At 42.1% G+C, this 22,177-nt stretch overlaps 2 protein-coding genes across 4 annotated transcripts in view; one reads left to right on the forward strand and one right to left on the reverse strand.

Moving 5' to 3' along the window:
• Positions 1 to 2,111, reverse strand: part of DDX1 (DEAD-box helicase 1) — a 413,174-nt gene extending 411,063 nt beyond the window's left edge. The window contains exon 1 of one of the 3 annotated variants that reach the window (XM_074947604.1): positions 1,991 to 2,108. In XM_074947604.1, coding sequence (XP_074803705.1) covers positions 1,991 to 2,006 — 16 coding nt within the window. In that variant the 5' untranslated portion in view covers positions 2,007 to 2,108. Of the gene's footprint in view, positions 1 to 1,990 lie in introns of all 3 variants that reach the window. The other 2 variants (XM_074947602.1, XM_074947603.1) reach the window with 2 other exon arrangements.
• Positions 2,112 to 6,989: 4,878 nt separating this feature from the next.
• NBAS (NBAS subunit of NRZ tethering complex) overlaps positions 6,990 to 22,177 on the forward strand; it is a 347,509-nt gene continuing 332,321 nt past the window's right edge. The window contains exons 1-4 of the mRNA XM_074947616.1: positions 6,990 to 7,327; positions 16,318 to 16,372; positions 17,981 to 18,017; positions 22,094 to 22,171. Of these exons, the coding sequence (XP_074803717.1) occupies positions 7,199 to 7,327; positions 16,318 to 16,372; positions 17,981 to 18,017; positions 22,094 to 22,171 (299 nt within the window). The 5' untranslated portion in view covers positions 6,990 to 7,198. The remainder of the gene's footprint in view (positions 7,328 to 16,317; positions 16,373 to 17,980; positions 18,018 to 22,093; positions 22,172 to 22,177) is intronic.

The raw sequence follows: 22,177 nt of genomic DNA on the forward strand, positions 1-22,177 counted from the left end.
TATGCACAGTGAACAGGGCACACTCATAAGTTGATGGATGGACTCCGTTACTTTCCCTCATGCAGTTCAATAAGGTGAATGAGGTGCAAAGATCTAACCAAACTCATAGATTGCATCATGTTGTCAAGCTGATTCTTTAGCTTCTGACCCACCTCTCTGCATGCAATTGCTCTGCACTTAATTCTATTATATCTAAACATGAAATGTGCCCAAACTTTCCAAGGCTAAGAATCAGAGGAATAAACAGTTATCTGAAGGGAGGGGCCTGGCTAATTGGGGGTTCATAGTAGGCAAGTATTGACCCAACCATGACATGTAAGCAGCCAAAAAACCTCCCTCCCCTCAACACCAAGTTTTAAAACTACTCTAATCATTGTTGCATCTCAGCACCACTGTGACATATGAGTAAGCCACTTTCATATTTTAGTGCTATGTTTAAGTTGCTAGTGTCCTTTTAAACCAAGGTACTTCTATTTAAGAAAAAGTTAAATATTCTACATTTCTTTTTGAACAGTAAAAGGAATGACCCTAATTTCCTGAACAGTTAAATAAAACGCACTCAATTTGAAATTCTAACTATATTTTCATGTTGCCTGCTCATAAATGCAAAACTTGATGCCGGATTTAAAGAATTGTGCGGCAAACTACAATAAGAAAGATGTGCAAACTGCTAGCAAGGAATGGCTATGCTTTGCTATACCAAAGCACTATCATGATTGTATCTAGTTTAACTCTAATCCGAAATTTATAATTGAAGTCCACGTAAACAATGTGACAGTCTCAAGTAATGAGGTTTCACAAAAGCAACGGTAGGTCCCTCCCTTCTCAAAAAAGAGATGATTTTTCCAGCAAAACTCTCACCATAAAGTCATGAAATTTTGGCCTCCTCTTTGTATCATTATGTCTAATTCCTGGATTAAAGTTATGAAAACTTCATGATATGGAGAAGAATCTCTGATTTATTCAATGGTGTCCAAAGATACAGTTAGCATTACAGGAGAGTCTGAAGGAATCTATAGTAAATCTCTACAGTGAGAGTATAACTAAAGTACCAAATATCAGAAGTCTTCTTGTGACTATGATTGTTTTCCTTGATAATTTTCATCTGTCAGCATAAACATATGTTAAGATTCCACACAATTATGTTATTTGAATGTATTAGAAGAGTACTCAGACCAGGGGTGGACACCTGCCAGTATAAAATAAAAAAATAACTGCAGTCCACTGTTGTGTGCAATTCAGTTATCATGAAACACCATTTACAGAACACTGAAGTCATGGGGGGGGGGGGGGGGGAAGGGGATCTGACAAATATTTAAAATGGTATAACCTCTTATAGTGAGCACCTACTTGAAAAACCCACAGCCCTTCTACTGCTATATCAAGGGCTACCCCCTTAATTTAATTAACACTAATTTATAACAAGTCAAATTATACAATGATTGTTACACGCAACTGCAGCCAGCTTGGCCTAGGCCCTTATGACTCCTGTGAGCGAAGAAAGCTCGCCATGGTCAACCCCACGGCAAGGGGCCGCTGTAGTGTAACACACGGCGAAGGGCAGCAATTTCCTACAGGCTGCGGTTACTGACACCAACTTTTATTGTTTTTCTTACCTCATCACAAGCTGTTAGCCCCATAAGAACCCAACCCCTCCTCGGGGGTAGCAGCCTGTGACCTACACCAGCCCCTCGGACTAAGCGCGGCGAGGAAAGCGGGCTGCCCGAGGCCCCTGCGCGACGGGCCTGAGCCAGGGCAGATCCTGCCTGCTCGGGGAACACCTACGCCCGGCTCCCTTGGGGACCATGTAACGAGAGACCGGGCATTACAAGGGAGCCTGCTGCTCCCCATCGGAGCCTCCGGGCTGGGCCCTTGGCTCCAGCTCGCCCTCGGTGAGCCCGCCTCTCCACTCCCCGAGCAGCAGTAGCAGCCCCTGCCGCACCCGCTGCCTGCGCAACCGCCGGCAGTCCCCTGCCCCGGTGCCCCGTACCGGAGAAAGCCGCCATCTCAGCACCACGCAGCCTGCTGCCCTTGCGGCCCGCTGCCCAGAGCGCGTAGCGCCGGTCCCCACGCCTTATCCCTCCGGGCTGCTCCGCGGCCAGACCGCACCCGTTCCGGCTGCGGAAATCACCCGGCCCGAGCTGAGTCCGACCTGAGCCCCGAAACAAGCCTAACCGAGTCTCTGTCCTGAACCGTGACCTGGGACTCCAGCCATGACCCAAACCCCGAGCCCGATCTGAGTCCGCTACCTGAGCGAGCCAGTGGCTTGAGTTGTAACCCGGATCGCTGGCTACCGACCAACCCCGAAGCGGAGTTCCTGGTCTGGATCCTCACCCTGTACCCTGTCCAGTCTGACCCCGAGCCGACCTGCCCTGACTGACTCCAATCCCTCTAATCCCCGGACGTGCCCCAACTGACCCCCCGACCAGTGCCAACTGACCACGAACCCTGCACCTAATCCGAACCCAAACGGAGACTAACCAAACCGTGACCATTACGTGAATTTTAAATCGGCTGGTAAGCCTGAGACCATAAACCAAACAGAGCCCAAGTTCTGAACCCTCATTCAGACTCAGTGTTGCCCACACCAAGAGTTCAAAACTGAAGAGTCAGGCTCCCAAATCTGAAATTATGAATTTGGAAAACTGGTTCTTTTTGCCACAATTTCAAGGTAACTGCACTCTGTGCTCCAAGAAGGCACTCACTCTAGACCTAATGAACTCATAACTAAGGGGGAAACCCAGCTGTGAGTTTTGAAAGACTAAAACCTACCAGAGCCCTAGGTTGGAGTTGGGGGTGACTACTAGTAACCTTTATAGCATACATGTAGATAGATTTTATTATTGTTTTACTATGTTTTCTCCGTAAAATTTTTATCTTAAGAATAAATGTGCTTGCTTAGAAGAATCTGTGTGGTAACTGATAACTACAGGCCATAGGTTTCATCAAGAAAGCGAAGTGCAAGCACTTGCCTTTTTAGGCAGTCTGTTTTGCAGCGGTTATCACAGTGTACAGCAAGCATCTGCACTGCCTTAAAATCTCTGTTAGGAGGGAGCAAGACACCAGTCTCTGCCCAAGAGAGATGATGACTTGGAAGCCTAGAGTGAGTGTCCTTCTTGAAGTTGAACTTACACAAGTACAAAAAAACTGCATTCAAAAATAAAACTATGTAAAACTTTAGAGCCTACAAGTCCACTCAGTCCTACGTGTTCAGCCAATCACTCAGACAGTGCTGAAAATTTTTCACTCGGGGGGAGTGAAGAAACACCCCCCTGAGCACAGCAAGTTTCAGGGCTGTAAAACGCCAGAGTAGGCAGTGCACCAGCGCTGGTATCTGCACTCCCAGCGCTGGTAGCTACGCCCCTCCTGGAGATGGTTTTTTTAGAGCGCTGGGAGAGCTCTTTCACAGTGCTCTGCTGTGACTACACAAGCTACGTTAAAGTGCTGCGTGGCAGCGCTTTAACATTGCCGGTGTAGATAAGCCCTTAGATCCAAAACCAGAATGAAGGCTGGGCAGATCAGCCATTTCTTTATACAGCTCAGGCATTTGATCTTGGTCTTCTGTAACAGCTAATCAGCAGACAGTCACTCTTACCTCAGGGCATAGCTTCTAAAGGCTGGGTTTTGGGGTAACTGGAGTTGGGGAATTTGCATTGTCCTCTCCCTAGGGATTCCCTAGGAAATCCACTGAACACTTATTGTCCTGGGATTGCCAACTTTCTAATCTCACAAACCCCAACACCCTAGCCCTGCCCCTTCTCCGAGGCCCCGCCCCACTCACTACATTCCCCTTCCCTCAGTGGTTTGCTCTCGCTCACCCTCACTTACTTTCCATGGCCTGGGGCAGGGGGTTGGGGTGCGGGAGGGGGTGAGGGCTCTAAATGGGGGTGCAGGTTCTCATGTGCAAGAGGGGGCTCTGGTTTTGGGGGGCTCAGGGTTGGGTTACAGGAGACGATACGGGCTCTGGGGTGGAGCCGGGGATGAGGGGCTTGGGGTGCAGGAGGTGGCTCTGGGTTTGTGGGGGCTCAGAGTTGGGGCAAGGGTTCGGGCTTGGGTTTGGGGCACAGCCTTACCTTGGGTGGCTCCCAGTCAGTGGCGCAGTGGGGCTAAGGCAGGCTGCGGAAAGCGGCCAGTGGGAGTGTGGAGCTGGTACTCGGGCAGTTCATGGAGTCTTGTGGGCCCCCCGCCTAGGAGCCAGACTGGCTGGCTGCTTCAAGGGTGCAGTGCGATGCCCCAGGACAGGTAGGGGACTAGTTTTCCTTAGCCCTGCCACACTGCTGACCAGGATTTTAATGTCCTAGTCAGCGGTGCTGACAGAGCCGCCAGGGTCCCTTTTTGCCTGGGTATTCTGGTCAAAAACTGGACACCCGGTCACCCTGCTTGTCTGGCACATTTTTAATATAGTCTTTTGAAGTCCCAGGTCTCACATCTGTCACATCTCCCCCCTGGAGGGGTTACATACAATCGCAGCCCAAAATAATACATAAATCATACATACTATAATATGGTCTTCCAAAGATATTGGAGGAAGTTGTATTATCTGTCACACTTTTTATTTACCCTTTGTTTTTTATCCATTAGGATACATTCAGATCAAATTTTCAGTTTTTTTTCCATAACCATGAGGGCTAGAATCATACCTTTATCACTCAAATTAAAGATGAGATTCTCACTTAAGCACACGATTCTGGGAGCTGGGGTTTTAAGAAAAAATACCAAATATAACAAGAATTGCAATAAAATGTAGAGAATTAGTAACACTGCTCATCTAACCCAAATCTGAAATTGAACTCTTTACCTGAACCTAAACCCAAACTATCAGTTTACAATGAGTATTTTGTCTTTAAATTATACAGTTATTATTATTATACTTATGAGGAGAGGCTGAGGGAACTGGGATTGTTTAGTCTGCGGAAGAGAAGAATGAGGGGGATTTGATAGCAGCTTTCAACTACCTGAAAGGGGGTTCCAAAGAGGATGGCTCTAGACTGTTCTCAGTGGTAGCTGATGACAGAACGAGGAGTAATGGTCTCAAGTTGCAGTGGGGGAGGTTTAGGTTGGATATTAGGAAAAACTTTTTCACTAGGAGGGTGGTGAAGCACTGGAATGTGTTACCTAGGGAGGTGGTGGAATCTCCTTCCTTAGAATTTTTTAAGGTCAGGCTTGACAAAGCCCTGTCTGGGATGATTTAGTTGGGGATTGGTCCTGCTTTGAGCAGGGGGTTGGACTAGATGACCTCCTGAGGTCCCTTCCAACCCTGATATTCTATGATTCTATGATTGTCACCTCTAGACAACTGGACTGGTGTAGTCTGGTTTCATAGTTATTTAATCTTGTATAACAGCATGTTTGTTAGAAAGTATCTTTTTTTACACATATGGAATTCTAACTTGTTTTTAGTAACATATTACTGAAGTCCTTATTCAATTTTTACACAAATGTATTCAGTTTCTAGTCAGTCATTATTCAAGCAAACTACAATTGACAAGAGTGAAAACCTCTGGATTTGGCACTGTATGTATAAGATTAACCCCAGACTGGGAAGAAAACAAGTGTAACTCCACTCCACCAGTTTACATTAGTGGTGAATTTAGCCCATTATAAGCTAGTTTATGGAAGAGAGAGCATGAGAGCAGAGCATCATGGTAATTCCCTACTGTTGTTAAAGTGTTGCACAGAATGTTTAACTTCCATTGGGACTGTCCCCAGAGAGAGAAAGAAGGCACCTTGATTTAGATCTCATCTGAAGGACAGCATCTGTAACAATGCAGCATCTCCTACTACTGCATTGTAGCATGAATGGTGGCTATACTAATTCCTGTCATGGGAATTGAGTTCAGAACCTTCTGTCCAAGTTTGTTACCATTTGGGGCATACTGACTATTACTGATTTATGCTGATGACATATGAGATGGGAAGTATTATATTAGAACTAATGCAATAAGTATTTTAGTACTTTAATGTATTTATATCATCATTGGTATTATTTTTGGTCCTTTTTGGGAGCTTTTAATAGTAAACAAAGGCTATGGTATATAGGTTTAATCTCAGTTTAATCTCTGTTATATTTTTGCAGTTATATTCAGATCAGTTCAATTTAATATAGTTTGTTTATATGATGTTAACTATTTTCTGGTTTCTCTTATTTTGAACATGTACATCACAGTGGTTAGCTCATTTTTTATCTAATCTATCTTCTTCATCATCATGTTCTGCCTTGCTTTTGGGTAATAAAATATGATACTAATGCAATTATTTTTAAAAAGATGCAGTGCCCATGTGAAGCCCTTGCTGAGCTCCTTGACAGATTGGAGCCTGTAGCTCTGAAGGAGAAATTTACTGTGAACTTCATATAGTTCCTGTAAACTGTGAACATTGGACTGATGCACTGCTGATGTTACCGTTTTACCTTGCTAAACATAATTCAACTAAAAATATTCAGCAAAATAAACAATGATTAATCAGTAGTAATTTTTTCTCAAATGGTACTATTTCCTTAATGTTTAACACAAGCTGTCTAGCAGCACAGAGTGCTAGGTCTTGTAATTTCACAGTTTTGTCAGTATCTAAAACTAGACCACACAGCTAACTACAAATTAAAAAAAAGGTTATTAAAATCATGCTAAAAATAGAAAATAAGATTAGCAGTGAGGTGTGAGCTGATTTTCTTTCTGTCCTAAGAAGTCTTCATTATTGAAAAATACTATACACACAATTTTTTTTTAATTACCGTTTAATTTATTAACTTATTTGTGTTTTGCTCCTAAACTAATGCTACCTGTCCCAATGATTTTGCGTTCTAGGGTGCTGATCCTGTAACATGACCATGGGGGTGGTAGACCTCTGTGCCTAAGCAAAGCAATGCTGATCCACTGGGGCCTGACGCCAAGCTCCTGAAAGGTATTCAGACCCTTAACTTTAAGCATTATTTCAAATTCACAGGTTGGTTACTATTAAAAGACAGCTCCCTAGAGAAACCTTTAAGGACCTGGCCATGCTGGGACCTTTGGAAAGCATTTTGGCCCCATCTCCCTACAGAGCAAAAGGCTTTTGGGTGAGCCCAGCTTGCTCTACGCAGACAGCAGCAGAGCGAAAAGGGTTAAACACCTCTCTCTTCCTCCCCCCGCCCGCTGGGAGGAGGTTTGTCCGCTGCCGGGCGCCGTAGTGGCTGCAGCTGCGATCCGGGTCCGGGCTGAACATGGCCGCTACCTGGGGGAGCTGGGAGGAGGAGGTGGAGGCGACCGCCGATGTCAGTGGGGAAGAGGAAGAGAACATCCTCTACGACCTGCTCATCAACACCGAGTGGCCGCCGGAGACCGAGGTGCAGGTCAGTCCTCCCCGCGCCGGCTGGGAATGACCGCATGTGGGGGCGGGGGGGAGGATGGCCACGTAGAGCCCTGCTGGGGGGAGGGAAAAGGGGCGTGTGAATGGCACAGTCCCGTCCCCCCCCTCCCGCGCATAGCTGGGCGTGGTGGGGGGCTCGGGCTCACGTTGGGGCACCTTGCACGGATGAAACTTGCAGACACACAGGAAAACCCTTCAGCCGGACAACGTGAGCCCAAGACCTAACGTTAATCCTGAGTGAGGGGATTTCTTCTCTCCAAGCTGCCGAGGCCACCCTTACATGCAGCGGATCATAAATCTATAACGAGCAGCCAGGGCAGGGACAAAACACCTGTAGCGTGCCCCTGAATGCTGCATTCAGTGAGAGGGAGAAGTGAGTCCCCTCCAGATTGTCATCTCACTTGTGCAGGCTTGCTGTTACAGTCACAGGTGCAGGAGCAATGTTTGGGTGCTGAAAGCAGTTGAATGCAACTGTAAACCCTGTATATAATGGAAACCACTTCAAGCCAGGGGATGCTGGCCCCCCCCCCCCCCCAGCACTCCTAGTTCTAGCACCTATGGTTTTAGGTTTTTTTTTTTTTTTACATCTGTCCTTTTTATGCCATTAACAAATATTGATTAGGTTTTTACTTTTTAACAAACATACAGAAGGTTGTTAGGGAGAAGTATTCATTGTGTAATTTACTTTGGGCCTGATTTCCAGAAACATTAAGTGCTCACAGCACCAAAGGACTCCGTGGGAGCTGCCCTTATGAAAACCAGGCCCTCTGTCAAGTAAACAGTGTGTGATGCAAATGAAATGATTTCCTATTAAAGCTCTGGCCGGGCTTGATACATCTGCAATGTGAACTGAGTGGGGAGGGCATAAAATACTTGGTGTATTTACAGAGCTTGTCATGAGTAGATATCACAGCACAATTTGGTTAAGCATTATTTCAAATTCACAGGTTGGAAAATTGTAATTTGTTGAAGTTCTTTGTTCTGCATAGACCACTAGAGAAACCTTGGTCCTTTTCTGTGGTCAGTGAATAGCGGCTTGCCCTTGTATCCTTAGGGACAAATTTTCCATCTCTTCTTTTTCTGTTCTTTCCCTCACTTTGTGCTGTCAGCTGTCTGTCTGTCTGTCTGTCTGTCTTCCATCACAGAGGTTGCATTTCGGCTCTGAAGTTATTTCTTTTATTTATTATGTTGTGCTTTCAAGTCCTGTGTGTGTAAAATTATACATACACACACACGTATAAAATCATGCCAGTTTTTGTAATTCCTTTGCTCCCTGCTTAAAACTGACTATTTGTTGAAAATATTTTCAGCTCAACATAGATACAGTTCAAACGCTTCGTGATTTACTGATACTTCATGGAAACCTTTTATTTGGGAAATAGTTGAGCAAAGAGCGTTCTTAGTATCCATGAATCAAGAAGCAGAAATTAGAACATTCCCATGAAAACTGTATTTTTATTTACTAAGTTCATTTGCACCTACTGCTTTTTTCAAGACATCTGTTAAATGAACAATCACTGGAAATTGTGATATTGCCAATTAACAACTCAGCGTTCAGGTGGGCAATATGCTGTTGGTGAAGCTGAACAGTTAACCACATGCAATGTTAAATTAAAATATGAATAATTAGGGAGGGAGAGAGAAAACAGTACAGATGCAAACTGAGTAACTTCGTGTGTAAAAAGCAGCAAGTCTGGGGAGGACCTAGATATAATGGCAAATGAGGGCCCTGAGCCAGTGATCAACTATGCTTATACAGGGATCTCCACAAACAGAGTTTATTGCAGAATTGGGGCCTAAATGAGCTAATGGTGCAATGTTATTTTTAGGGCTGTCGATTAATCACAGTTAACTAACACGATTAAAAAAATTAATTGCAATTACTTGCAGTTTTAGTCGCACGGTTAAACAATAGAATACCAATTGAAATTTATTAAATATTTTTGGATGTTTTTCTACGTTTTCAAATATATTGATTTCAGTTACAATACAGAATACAAGGTGTACAGTGTTCACTTTATATTATTTTTATTACAGATATTTTCACTGTAAAAAGATAAACAAAAGAAATAATATTTTTCAGTTCACCTCACACAAGTACCGTAATGCAATTTCTTTATTGTGAAAGTGCAACTTACAAATGTAGATTTTTCTTTTGTTACATAACTGCACTCAAAAACAAAACAATGCAAAACTTTAGAGCCTACAAGTCCATTCAGTACTAATTCTTGTTCAGCCAATCGCTAAGACAAACAAGTTTGTTTACATTTACGGGAGATAATGCTGCTGGCTTCTTATTTACGTCACCTGAAAGTGAGAACAGGCGTTTGCATGGCACTTTTATGGCTGGCATTGCAAGGTATTTATATGCCAGATATGCTAAACAGTCGTATGCCCCTTCATGCTTTGGCCACCATTCTGGAGGACATGCTTCCATGCTGATGACGCTCGTTTAAAAAAATAATGTATTAATTACATTTTGGACTGAACTCTTTGGAGGAGAATAGTATGTCTCCTGCTCTGATTTTCCCGCATTCTGCCATATATTTCATGTTATGGAGTCTCAGATGATGACCCAGCACATGTTCGTTTTAGGGGCACTTTCATTGCAGATTTGACAAAATGCAAAGAAGGTACCAATGTGAGATTTCCGTAGCTACACCAGTTGACCCAAGGTTTAAGAATCTGAAGTGCCTTCCAAAATCCGAAAGGGATGAGGTGTGGAGCATGCTTTCAGAAATCTTAAAACAGCAATACTCTGATGATGGAAACTACAGAACCCAAACCACCAAAAAAGAAAATCAACCTTCTGCTGGTGGCATCTGTCTTAGATGATGAAAATGAATATGTTAGTCTGCACTGCTTTGGATTGTTATCGGGCAGAACTTGTCATCAGCATGGATGCACGTCCTCTGGAAGGGTGGTTGAAGCATGCAGGGACATCTGAATCTTTAGCGCATCTGGCATGTAAATATCTTGCGACGCTGGCTATAACCCTGCCATGCAAACGCCTGTTTTCACTTTCAGGTATCATTGTAAACAAGAAGCAGTCAGCATTATCTCTTGCAAATGTAAACAAACTTCTTTGTCTGAGTGATTGGCTGAACAAGTAGGACTGAGTGGACTTGTAGGCTCTAAAGTTTTACATAGTTTTATTTTTGAATGCAGTTTTTTTGTACATTTGTAAGTTCAACTTTCATGATAAAAAGATTGCATTACAGTACAGTATGAGGTGAATTGAAAAATACTATTTATTTTGTTTTTTACAGCACAAATATTTGTAATAAAAAATAAAGGGAGCACTCTACACTTTGTGTTCCGTGTTGTAATTGAAATCAATATATTTGAAAATGTAGAAAACATCTAAAAACATTTAAACAAATGGTATTCTGTTATTAACAGTGTGATTAATTGCATGATTAATTGTGATTAATTTATTTAATCGCACGATTAATCAACATTAATTTTTTTCATTGCTTGATAGCCCTGGTTATTTTTCATAGCTTCTGACATACAGGGGAAACGCATTAATCATTAGAAAACACGAATAAAAATCTACCCTGATTTGAAATTCATAAAATATAGTGTTCCTTTGGTCCTTGAGGCTGGGCTATGTTTTTAGATGCAAGATGAAGTACAATATATTTTGAGCCAATTAACATTTATATTGCACCTCTAATTTTGTTAAAGTGTCTTTCTTTCCTTGAAAGTTTGTTAGTAAACTGAAACATTTTTGTTGATTAGAATTCCTTTTGCAGGTCAGTAAGCATAATTTCTAATCAAATTGGAAAACATTTTTCAAGGTGAATCCACTTTATTAAAGATTCTAGAAACAACTGAGGGAAAGGCAATAACTGATCTCAGTGGTCCAGCAAACATTTACACATGGGAATGGTCCCATTTACTTACTGTGAAAGTTTTCAAGATTGCGTCATAAGAACGTCCATAGTGGGTCAGACCAAAGGTCCATCTAGCCCAGTATCCTGTCTTCCGACAATGGCCATTGTGCAATGTAAAAATGGGAGGCTTCTTGAAAATTTAATTTTTGCAATTTCTTTCTTTGAAATTATTTTAGGTCATCTTAAAAAGGGTGTGGAGACTTTCAGGGAAGATAACATATGGTGCTAGAAATGTGTCCCCAACCTTTAAGGTCTTACGAGAGACCTTATGTATACTGATTGTTTCTCTGTAAATATTTTCTCAGGGTGATTCTGTTTCTGCCTACTTAGACTATTGTACAGTTTTAAGTAGATGATCACATGTTGTTTTTTTCCACAAGACTCCTGCCTCATTCAGTGCACAGTGGGAATGAATCAGAGTTGTGCCATGAATGAGACTGTTGACTGTAGGGGACCCCTACTTTTTTTTTTTTTTAAGGAGTTGGAAAGCATATAGTGAAAGAGGCAAAGGACTGCAGGAGGAGAAAGGATGGTCATGTGGTAAAGATAGTGAATGCTGCCCTGGATAATTGGATTCTTGCCTTGCCTTTGCCACAGGGTTTCTATATGATGCTGGGCAAATATTGTAACTGAAACAAAACTTCCTAGGTGGCTGCTCTGTGTTCCAAATTTTTTCGCTGCTTAACTTGAAACATTTGCCATCTGACTTGCAGAAGTGTTGACTGTTCACAATACAACTAAAGTTAATAGGAGCTGTGTTCTGAATGTAGTAAAAACTATAAAATGCTAAGAATTCTGAAAACTTAGGCATAGGTTTCTCAAAGTGGAAACCAAAAATTAGGTGACACTTTTGGCTTTAATCTCTGTGCTTCGCTTCTCCACGTGAAAATGGTGACGATAATAAAACCACCTCACCTCACAGGAGTGTTGTGAAGATAAACTCATTAGTGTCTGTAAATAACCAAGATACTGTCATGAGAGCTCCATAGAAAAGCCCATGTGGGCTTTCTGTATTCAATGCAGGGTTTGGATGGTGTGTAATAAATAATGCATGACTCCACACTACGAGGATGATAAAGGAAATATTGAATAGTTAACCATTCACTGAACACTGTTCATTCTGTGCACTGAATGAGGCAGGGGTCCTGTGGGGGGAAAATGTATTTGATCATGTAATTTAAAGACTGCATGATAATGCTTATGCATAAGGAGACTGAATTTTATGGTTGCCCGGGTAACCTTAATTCTGGCATTTCCTAACTTTTGAGTGCTTGACTTTTCAACTTTTGTTTTTTTTAAGGTAATTTTTATGAATGTGGTTAGGCAGCCAACAAACATCAATGCAAAATGTATATATTGTCATTGCAAAAGTAGATATGAGTCATGTAGAGATTTGCTTGAATAGAGTAAAATTTGAAGCTTGTCCATCAGATATGAATGAATCAGAAAAGGAGGTTTCTTAATGGGTTGGAAGATGGGTTTCTCTGTAACTATATGGTGTATGTAATTCCCAGTGAAGCTACGTTAAAGGGAGAGTAAATTCTAGTGTTCCTAATATGAGAGTAAATTACTTACTTTTAGAGATTAAAAAACAGTTGAAGAACAAGAGTACATAGTTTAAGTTCAGAAGTGGATGGTGTAAATCTTCAAAAAAGTACTCTAAAAGTAATGGGGGGGAGACTTTCAAAAGTGCCCGTGGGATTTAGGAGCTGTTCACGACTCAGAATTTTTATTGGGACTTATGCTCTTAAATCCCTTGGGCACATTGTTTCTTTTATTCATCAGATTTCCCAAACAAAACTTTGTCATTTATTGTTACTGTAATGCTGTGTAGCAGGAGTGACCAAACTTACTGACCCTCCGAGCCACATACAGTGGAGTTGCATCATACGCGCATTTAACTTACACGAATTCAACTATATGCGCTCGGCAAAAAAAAAGAAAAACAACAATAACTTACAGCGATGGATTACTGTACAGGAGTTGACGGGAGAGCACTCAGGGGTCAATTTATCATGTCTAGACTAGACGCGATAAATCGACCCCCGCTGGATCGATTGCTGCCCGTCGATCCGGTGAGCATCTCGCCGCGCTGAGTGTGATTCTAGTGTTTAAAGATATATATTTTTCGTACAACATGGCCCCTAAGTGCAAGCCAACTACTTCATCTGGTGCTCAACCGAAGAAACAGCGATCTGTTCCAACGCTGGAGGAAAAACTGGCTGTGTTGGACTTACTGAGAGACGGTATGTTGGTCTCCAACGTGGCGAATAAATATGGCTGCAATGAATGTAGCATCCGCGCCATCAAGATACGAGAGAGAGAGAAATTCGTCAAGCTGTGGCATCAAGTGCTCCAATAACTGCTAAGGTGACGAGTCAGGTGCGTGATAAGACTTTAGTGAAAACTGAAAAGGCATTAAACTTATGGCTGGAAGACATGAACCATAAACGTGTGCCTATCGATGGGAACGTGTTGCGAGAAAAGGCTCTTAGCCTCTACACGCTGTTCAAACCTCCCACTGAAGAGGGACAGCCTTCTGATGAGAAGGAATTCAAAGCCAGCCAAGGTTGGCTTAACAGATTTAGGAACTGCTTCAACCTCAAAAACGTGCAGACTACTGCTGAAGCTGCAGCTGCTAATGAAGAGGTAGCAAAAGCCTACCCAGAACAATTAAAGAAAATCATAGAAGAAAAGGGCTATCTTCTGGAACAAGTTTTTAATGCTGACGAGACTGGACTCTTCTGGAAAAAAATGCCCAACCGCACTTACGCTTCGAAATCAGAAAGACAAGCCCCTGGCTTCAAAGCAGCTAAAGACCATGTTATTGTGTTATGTGGCAGGGAATTTAATAAAGCTGGACTTGCTGTACAGGGCTGAAAATCCCCGTGCCCTAAAAGGCAAGAACAAAAATCTCCTGCCTGTGTTCTGGCAATCAAATAAAAAGGCTTGGGTGACGGCAGCATTATTTCTGGATTGGTTCCACAAGTGTTTCATTGTGGAGGTCAAGTGGTACCTTGAGGAGAAAGGACTTGAGTTTAAAGTGTTGCTGATCGTAGACAATGCTCCTGGCCATCCTGAGGCACTCCAGTTTGCGCATAACGACGTTGAAGTCCTTTTTCTCCCTTTTTTATTCTTTCATTCTTCTGTCTCTCTCTCTCTTTCTCTCTTTTTGGCTTTACGCAATTTTCGCCTTATGCACTGATTTTAGAACCTAACCCCCGTGTAAGATGTGACTCCACTGTACAGTAATCTTTAGAAGTTCGAGAGCCGCAAGACACACACACAACCTGCCCTGTGGGGCAGTGCCTGCTAGGGTGCGGGGCTTCTCCTCTGATGCCCCCTCGCTGGGCTAAAGCCCTTAGTCCCACTCACTTCCCCCTAGTCCTACCACCCCATTGCAGGGCAAAAGCCCCAAGCTCCCTCCTGCCCAGTCTTGTAGGTGGAGGGGAGAGGTCTGGGGGAGGGGGGGGCGCTCCGGGAGCTGCACTTTAACTGTAAAAGAGCCACATACGGCTCACGAGCCACAGTTTGGCCACACCTGCTATACAGAAACTGCGGCCGCATTGCTGCCTTGCTGATGAACCTTTACCGAGCAAATTGGGGCAGCTGTGTGTACTCCTCCTTTCAGCTCACCCACACTGAGACACAACAAACAGGCATTCTAAAGAGCTGTTGACACTGTAAAAAATATTTCTTTAAAAGGCTTTGCAAACATTAAATAAAAAGAGAATCTGCCTAGGCCAAGATTTTCAAATTGGGAGCCTAGGACTTAGGTGTCTGAATATGCATGCATTTAGACACGTAACAAGTGGCTGATTTTTCAGAAGTGCTGAATATCCCACAGTTCCCATTGATCTCAAAATATGGAGTTGGAAACCTAACTTTGGGCATTCATTTTTGAAAAGCATAGTCTTAAGTATTTTTTTAAAAAATTCTTACCTTTGTCACTGGCATGATTGTCATAAAACCATCTGCTCCATTAACCTAGTCGTTGACCTAAAAGTAGTTGTACTTCCTTCCTTCACTCTCATTCAGTTTGTGGTGCTATGAGATTTTGATTAGAGAACGACAACCATATGTGAATGAGTATTTATTGACTTTAAGCCAGTGGCTTTCAACCTTTTTTTCATTTGCAGACCCCTAAAAAACTTTAAATGGAGTTGCGGGCCACTTTGGAATCTTAGACATTAATCTCCGGATTCCCAGGGGTCTGTGGATCACAGGTTGAAAACCACTGCTTTAGGGTCTGCTTGTGATTTCTTCCTTTCCTCTTTATCTGTGTTGTCCCTCTGTTCTTACTCCTTTTCACTTCTGGTTTAAATCTCTTCCTCCTTCCTTTTCTTTTTCTTTGAGAAGTAGTCTCATCCTCTTTTTATGGGCAAGAGCACTTATCCCAAGTTCTGTTGTCTCTCCCCTCTCTTTGGATCTCCCTTTTGGTTGTAAGTACTTTTTCCTTTCTTGGTTCTTTCCTGTAATGCTTTCCCTTTTGTCCTGGCTGATTATATTGCTTCCTCCTCTTGCTGTGTAGCTCTCCTGCACTGCTCCTTTGTGCTTGAGATAGAAACCATGAGTTCTCTGTATGCCATTCAATGGATGCAAAATGGAGCGTAGTGGCATTGCTGCAGAAGTAGAGTATTAGTGAGATTATGTGGGAGAAGGAAAGGTGGAAGAAGGGTACTGGGGAGAGAAAATGGTCTCTAAATAGGTGTTTTACTTAGCAGAAATACATATAGAAAGGGACCTGTTGCTATAAAAGTTCTTGCTCTTTCACGTAAGCATTTTGACCCAGAGACTTTTTCTCATGCACAATCAGAATGCAGTGCACCAATGACAGCACATTGAACAATTGTATCCTATGATAATGTTCTGTTTTTATTACAATTTGGCACATACTGAATGTTCAGTTATATAGTCTCTTAGCTTTTGCAGCTTAATATGGAATTGGGAATGGTCAAAATTAAATGAGAAGCTTTTAGAGGAGCAGAGGGTTTATCAAGTGCATTCACTAAGTATGTACATGAATATTGGATTGTTCAGATGTTACATGATGAATGTATTGTTGTAATTGCAGCCAAGAGGCAACAAAAAACATGGTGCATCCTTTATCATCACTAGAGCAATTACAGGTAAATATGACTTATTTTCATTGAAGGATTGTTAACTGGTTTTATATTTCTGGCTTAAATGATCTGTGTGTGGGTTCTGCTTACAGGCTTTGCTATGCCTGGTATCATGATGGGGCAAGTACAGGGGTTCTCAAACTGGGGATCGGGACCCTTCAGGGGGTCGCAAGGTTATTACATGGTGGGGGGGGGTCGCGAACTGTCAGCCTCCACCCCAAGCCCCACTCTGCATCCAGCATTTATAATGGTGTTAAATATATAAAAAAGTAAAGTGGTTTTTAATTTATAAGGGGGAGGGTCCTACTCAGAGGCTTGCTATGTGAAAGGGGTCACCAGTACAAAAGTTTGAGAACCGCTGGGCTAGTATAATGTAACATATACTATATATCAATTTGGGAACAGCTTTTTATCATTTTCCCCTTTGTATCTTCTTAGTTGTGAGTTTTTGTTCTGGCTAGATAGTACCCCATTGGGGCACACTAATAAAACATGCATCTGACAAGCATCTGTATTACTGCAGAATGATATTGAGGTTTTGGCATGTGCCTTTGTCAGATCTAATGTTTTTAGTTAGGATTCCTGGACACTTCTACAAAAAGGTATTTAAAATCATGGTATGCTGCTATTACTATGATTGATGTATGCATGTTAGTAATTTTCACCCCCCACATGCTTTTCATTGAGTTTTCAAAATTGCATGGGGTTTGAACTCTGTATTAACTTTTTTCATAAAATTTGTGATTCAGTGGTCAAGTAGAAATACAAAGAATATTCATTTTTATGCCAAAAATACTTCTTTCTGAGAGTTCCCAGTGTCACAATTCAGGGAAACTGTACCTGTATTCCCCTTCTATGATCAAGCAAGTGCATCCACTCTAGGCTTCTGGTTCCTCAGCTGTTGTCCCTCTCCCTTCTGACTGTGGTAGTTCCAGGCTCAACAATTCCCTGTCTAAACTGGAAGCCCTGCATCAAAAGACAGGCTGCTTAAGTAGGCTTTTTTGTCTTCTCTTGAGACAGATGTGATTACCACACTTAATCTACTACACAGCTCTTCTTAAGCAAGCACATTTTACTTTTAAGGCAAAAGCAATACTGAGAAAACATGTTAAAACAATAAAAGAACCTATACATGTGCTAATAAATTTACCAGAGATAACCCCAACTCCAACATGGGCTCTGAATCCTCTGAATCAGGAAGAACGCCATGAGTCAGTTTACTGCTAGGTTATTTGTCCAAAAATCCTTTCTTTGTCTGTTGGTTCCTGGAGAATAGAATTAGTTTGTGGATCTTTCCAGGGAGTGGTGTTCCTCTGGAGATGTTACAACTGGACTGACTTTGACTGATCACCCTCTGTTCTCACTTCCTGGAGGCGCTGTATTTTTATCTTTTCCATGGAAACACATACAATCCCTCAATAACCAATTAACAATTGCATTTTTAATAAATGGACCCCAACAGTATTAAACATAATTCAGTAAGGTTTATCCAGGATTTTGCAGGAGATTGCCCTATTTGTATTTTTATTTTCCACTGTAATTTGAGGACTGAATTTTTTTTTTTTTAAACTGTTGAAGTAACTGTCTCAATTTATTGCTTTTCTCTTTTCATAGGTCCTGCATTATTTTTGCTTCAGTATATCTGGTACAGGTAAGTTTGAAGCTGGAAACAAGAAGATTAAATTTTTGCCAAATATTCGTCGTCATAACATTTTTTGCTTTAGAAGGTTATTTTTTTTGCCGTGCCAGTAAAGACACCCCTCCCTCCTCAATCCTGCCTCTCTTGAGAATTTCTGTTCCACTGAACCCAATTTATGGCCACATTGTGCTTGTTAAATCTGCCAACAGGTATTGGAGTCAGAATTTGGCCACTAAAGTGAGTTTCTCCACTAAAAAGTGACTCTGTAAACAACCAAATGACATTGTAGGATTCCATGTTTATCTCTGTAACTCCATGTCAAAGTGCTGAGTCATAATAAACAGTATATGTAGATTTATATTATTGGCTCTTTTTATATTTATATTATTGGCTATATTATTTATATTACTGGGTGCGGGGCTCTCTTTCTTTGTGGTGACACTGTGCTGAATACACTGGTGCTTATAAAATAAGTAAATGGTCAGACAAAACCAGTTTCCCAACTCCTTAAAATGAGACATATCTTTCCTGCGGTGACCCCAAACATAAGGAATTGGAAGGGAAAGTGGATGATCATCTCAATCTTGTGGCTAGCAAGTGCAAGATTCTGTGTAAAGAGGTTCTGTGATCAGAAGCCTAACTATGAATGGTTGCTGCACCCCTGGCCCCATGGAATGATAGACTTTTATACTTGCTAATCCCTTGAGACAATTGGGATGAACCTGGTAATCCACCACATAAGTGACCCTGTCAAACATGCTAGTCGTTCTGATATTTAGCAGGATATAGTTTTCACGGATGTGGGAATTTCTGTTTCTCTGGTTTGAGGGCCATACCTCTCTTCATAAACAATGTCCCTTGGTTCCATTTGCTGTGTGATTTGATGGACAATAATGTTCTTCTTGTCAGCAACTCGAGTGTTTTTTCTTTTTCTTTTCCTTGAGCTTGTACGCTCTCTAGGCTTTATGTTATCTGTGCTACTAGACCAGGGGTTCTGAGGACAAATTATTTGGTGGCCTCTGAGTGCGTCCACCAACTCTTGCTGGTGGCCGTTGTCACATTTTTTCCGTAAAATACTTAATTAGCTCTAGGAAAAATAAATAAATGTGCACATATACATGTGCAAATCATTGTAATTTGTTTGCTGCTAGCTAGTAAATCTGCTGTGAAAGGTGATATTAACCAACATGCAGGTATCACTTTTCACAGCAGACTTAGCCCCAGGGGACAAATTAAGTCCTGGATGGAGGATCGGGGGATGCAGCAGGAGGTGGGGCGATGTGGGGCGGGGTGTTGGCCGGGGGACGCAGTGCGGGGGCCGGAGCCTGAAGCCCCGCAGCCAGAGCCTGCCTCTCCTGCCACCTGCCGGCTGAAGCCCAAATTCTGAGCCCCACCTCCCCTGGGAAGATGGGGAATTCACTGGCTGTCCAACCCTTGCTGGAAGCCCCAGCAACCAACACCAAGGCTGTCCATCCAGGAGCACCAGGGAGGGGCAGGGCGTGGGTCCTCCCGCCCCATTGCAGCCCCAGAGGCTGTGGCTGCAAGAAAAGCCCTTGGTGCCTGCATGCCTGCATTTGAGAAATGCTGTATTAGAAGTATTCAAGTTCTTGGTTGAGCTTGTAAACTGTATATTTCCTTGGTCCTGCTCCTTTACTACTCAGTTCTGCAGCATCTAGAGTGCTGAGTTCAGACTTACTACTTTTCTCCATTCTTAATATGCATCTCATGATATTTACCTGCGGTGAGCATTGCCAAGTCATTAGAAATTCTCTTACAGCATTCTCCTTCCTGAAGTGCTGTTGCTCTCCTATTGAATATTTTTCATTTTATTCTTTTCTCAGTACTTTTTTTTTCACTGCATTTCCATACTTGTATTTCACAAGGCACTTACTTTACAGGTACACTTATACTCCATGCAGGAGACTGTGGTCTGGAGATGTTATGACTAGGGCCCTACCAAATTCACAGTCCATTTTGGTCAATTTCAGTCATAGGATTTTAAAAATCATAGATTTCATGATTTCAGCTATTTAAATCTGAAATTTCACAGTGTTGTAATTTTAGGGGTTCTGACCCAGAAAGGAGTTGTGGGGGAGTTGCAAGGTTATTGTATGTGGGGGGGGGGGGTTGCAGTATTGCTACCCTTATTTCTGCGCTGCTGCAGGAGGCAGGCTGTCTTCAGAGCTGGGCAGCTGGAGAGTGGTGGCTGCTGGCCAGGAGCCCAGCTCTGAAGGCTGAGCCACCTCCAGCAGCAGCACAGAAGTAAGGATGACATGGTATGAAATTGCCACCCTTACTTCTGCACTTCTGCTGCCTTAAGAGCTGGGTGCTCGGCCAATGGCCACCGCTCTCCAGCTGCCCAGGTCTGAAGGCAGTGCAGAAATAAAGGTGGCAATACCATGAGCTCCCTAAAATAACCTTGCAACCCCTCTGCAACTCCCTTTTGAGTCAGGACTCCCAATTTGAGAAATTGTGATCTCCCCCTTGAACTCTGTGTAGTATAAGGTAAAAGCACACAAAAGACCAGATTTCATGCGGGGGGAGACCAGATTTCATGGTCTGTGATGCGTTTTTCATGGCTGTGAATTTGGTAGGGCCCTAGACATGATTGTGGACTATGCTACTGACTTGTAAAGTGATTTGCTTGAGGTCAGACAGCCTCTTAACACATTAGTTTTCCCATCTGTAAAATGGGGTTATACTTATGTATGCTGCTTAGAAATCGTTTGATGACAAACACAGCCATCTAAAAGTGCAAAGCATTTTTATTTTTCATACAAAACTTGAAGTAAACACAATTATATTCAGAATCAGTTCATGCTAGTGTAACTTGCTTTGAATTTTACAGTATTCCAACATGCAGAAAAGTAACTCATCACTTTTTTTTAAGGATTACATGTATCCACTTGAAAGTTGTGATCTAGTTTTATCAGAAGTATAAAATAACTTTTCCTATAAGTAATTGGGAGTAACATAGGGATAGAAGGGAAGGAATACAATGCATAGCTCACAAAACACACAGTAAAAATTGTTCTGATAAACTCATACTATAATGGACAAAATAAAAATGTAAGCTTAGGTTCTATTTCAAGAAATAAAGGAAAAAATACAAGGAAGACTCCAGAATTGGAGGAGCCACTGTTTCCACTGGACTGCCACATCATTGCTAATCTTAATTTGCAATTCAGTGTAATCTGTTTAAAATAAAAGGTTCTAGAAAGGTCTCTAGCAGGGTATAGTATACACGGTTCTCAAACTGGGGGTTGGGACCCCTCGGGGTCGCGAGGTTATTACATGGGGGGTCACGAGCTGACAGCCTCCACCCCAAACCCCGCTTTGCCTCCAGCATTTATAATGGCGTTATAAATTAAAAACACTTTTTTATACATTTAAGGGAGGGGTCACGCTCAGAGACTTGCTATGTGAAAGGGGTCACCAGTAAAAAAAAGTTTGAGAGCCACTGGTATACATAAATGACAATCTTAGACTGTATGTTTAATTATTTAGATTCATTTCAATATTTAGTCTGCCATTTAGTCAGATTCTAAGTTTTGATTTTTCTTGTCTCTCTGATTTGCTGGATCCCTCTGGTATCATTTGAATGGCAAGATGTTTCTTTCAAGTAGCAGTAGACTACACACATAAATAAATCTGTCTGTATATACTTTTCTAACATGAAGCGTGCACCTGGGTTTTGATCTTGGAATTGGATCTGACAGTCGGGCGTTTACAGCAATACGTTGCCTTTTGAAGTCATTGGACTCCAGGCAGATGTTAGGTCCGTATGCATGGATCCCTTTGCAGGTTTAGGGCCTTCATTTGTGTATGTTGTGGGAAATTTCTTTTAAGCTTTCATAATGTATGCATTTGTTGTTTGAAAACAAAAGCACCCAAAATAGTTTTGGACATCTGACTTCCAGCTGGGAATTTTTTTTTCTGAAATAGAAAACAACTTTTAGGCTAATATTTTAGAGTGACCTTTTGAAACCAATTAATCTGCCATATATTTCTTACATATTACTGTTTTGATTTATATTGTATCCATTTTAAAACCTCACATTCTAATCTGAATATACTTGGTATTTCAGCCCTGCGAAGTTTTCCCTCCCTGCTGGGCTTGTTCGTCTGGTTAGTAAGCAGATTAACTGGCATCTAGTGCTTGCAAGGTAAGA

The sequence above is a fragment of the Natator depressus genome, chromosome 3 (assembly GCF_965152275.1).
Source record: "Natator depressus isolate rNatDep1 chromosome 3, rNatDep2.hap1, whole genome shotgun sequence".
Classification (NCBI taxonomy): domain Eukaryota; kingdom Metazoa; phylum Chordata; order Testudines; family Cheloniidae; genus Natator; species Natator depressus.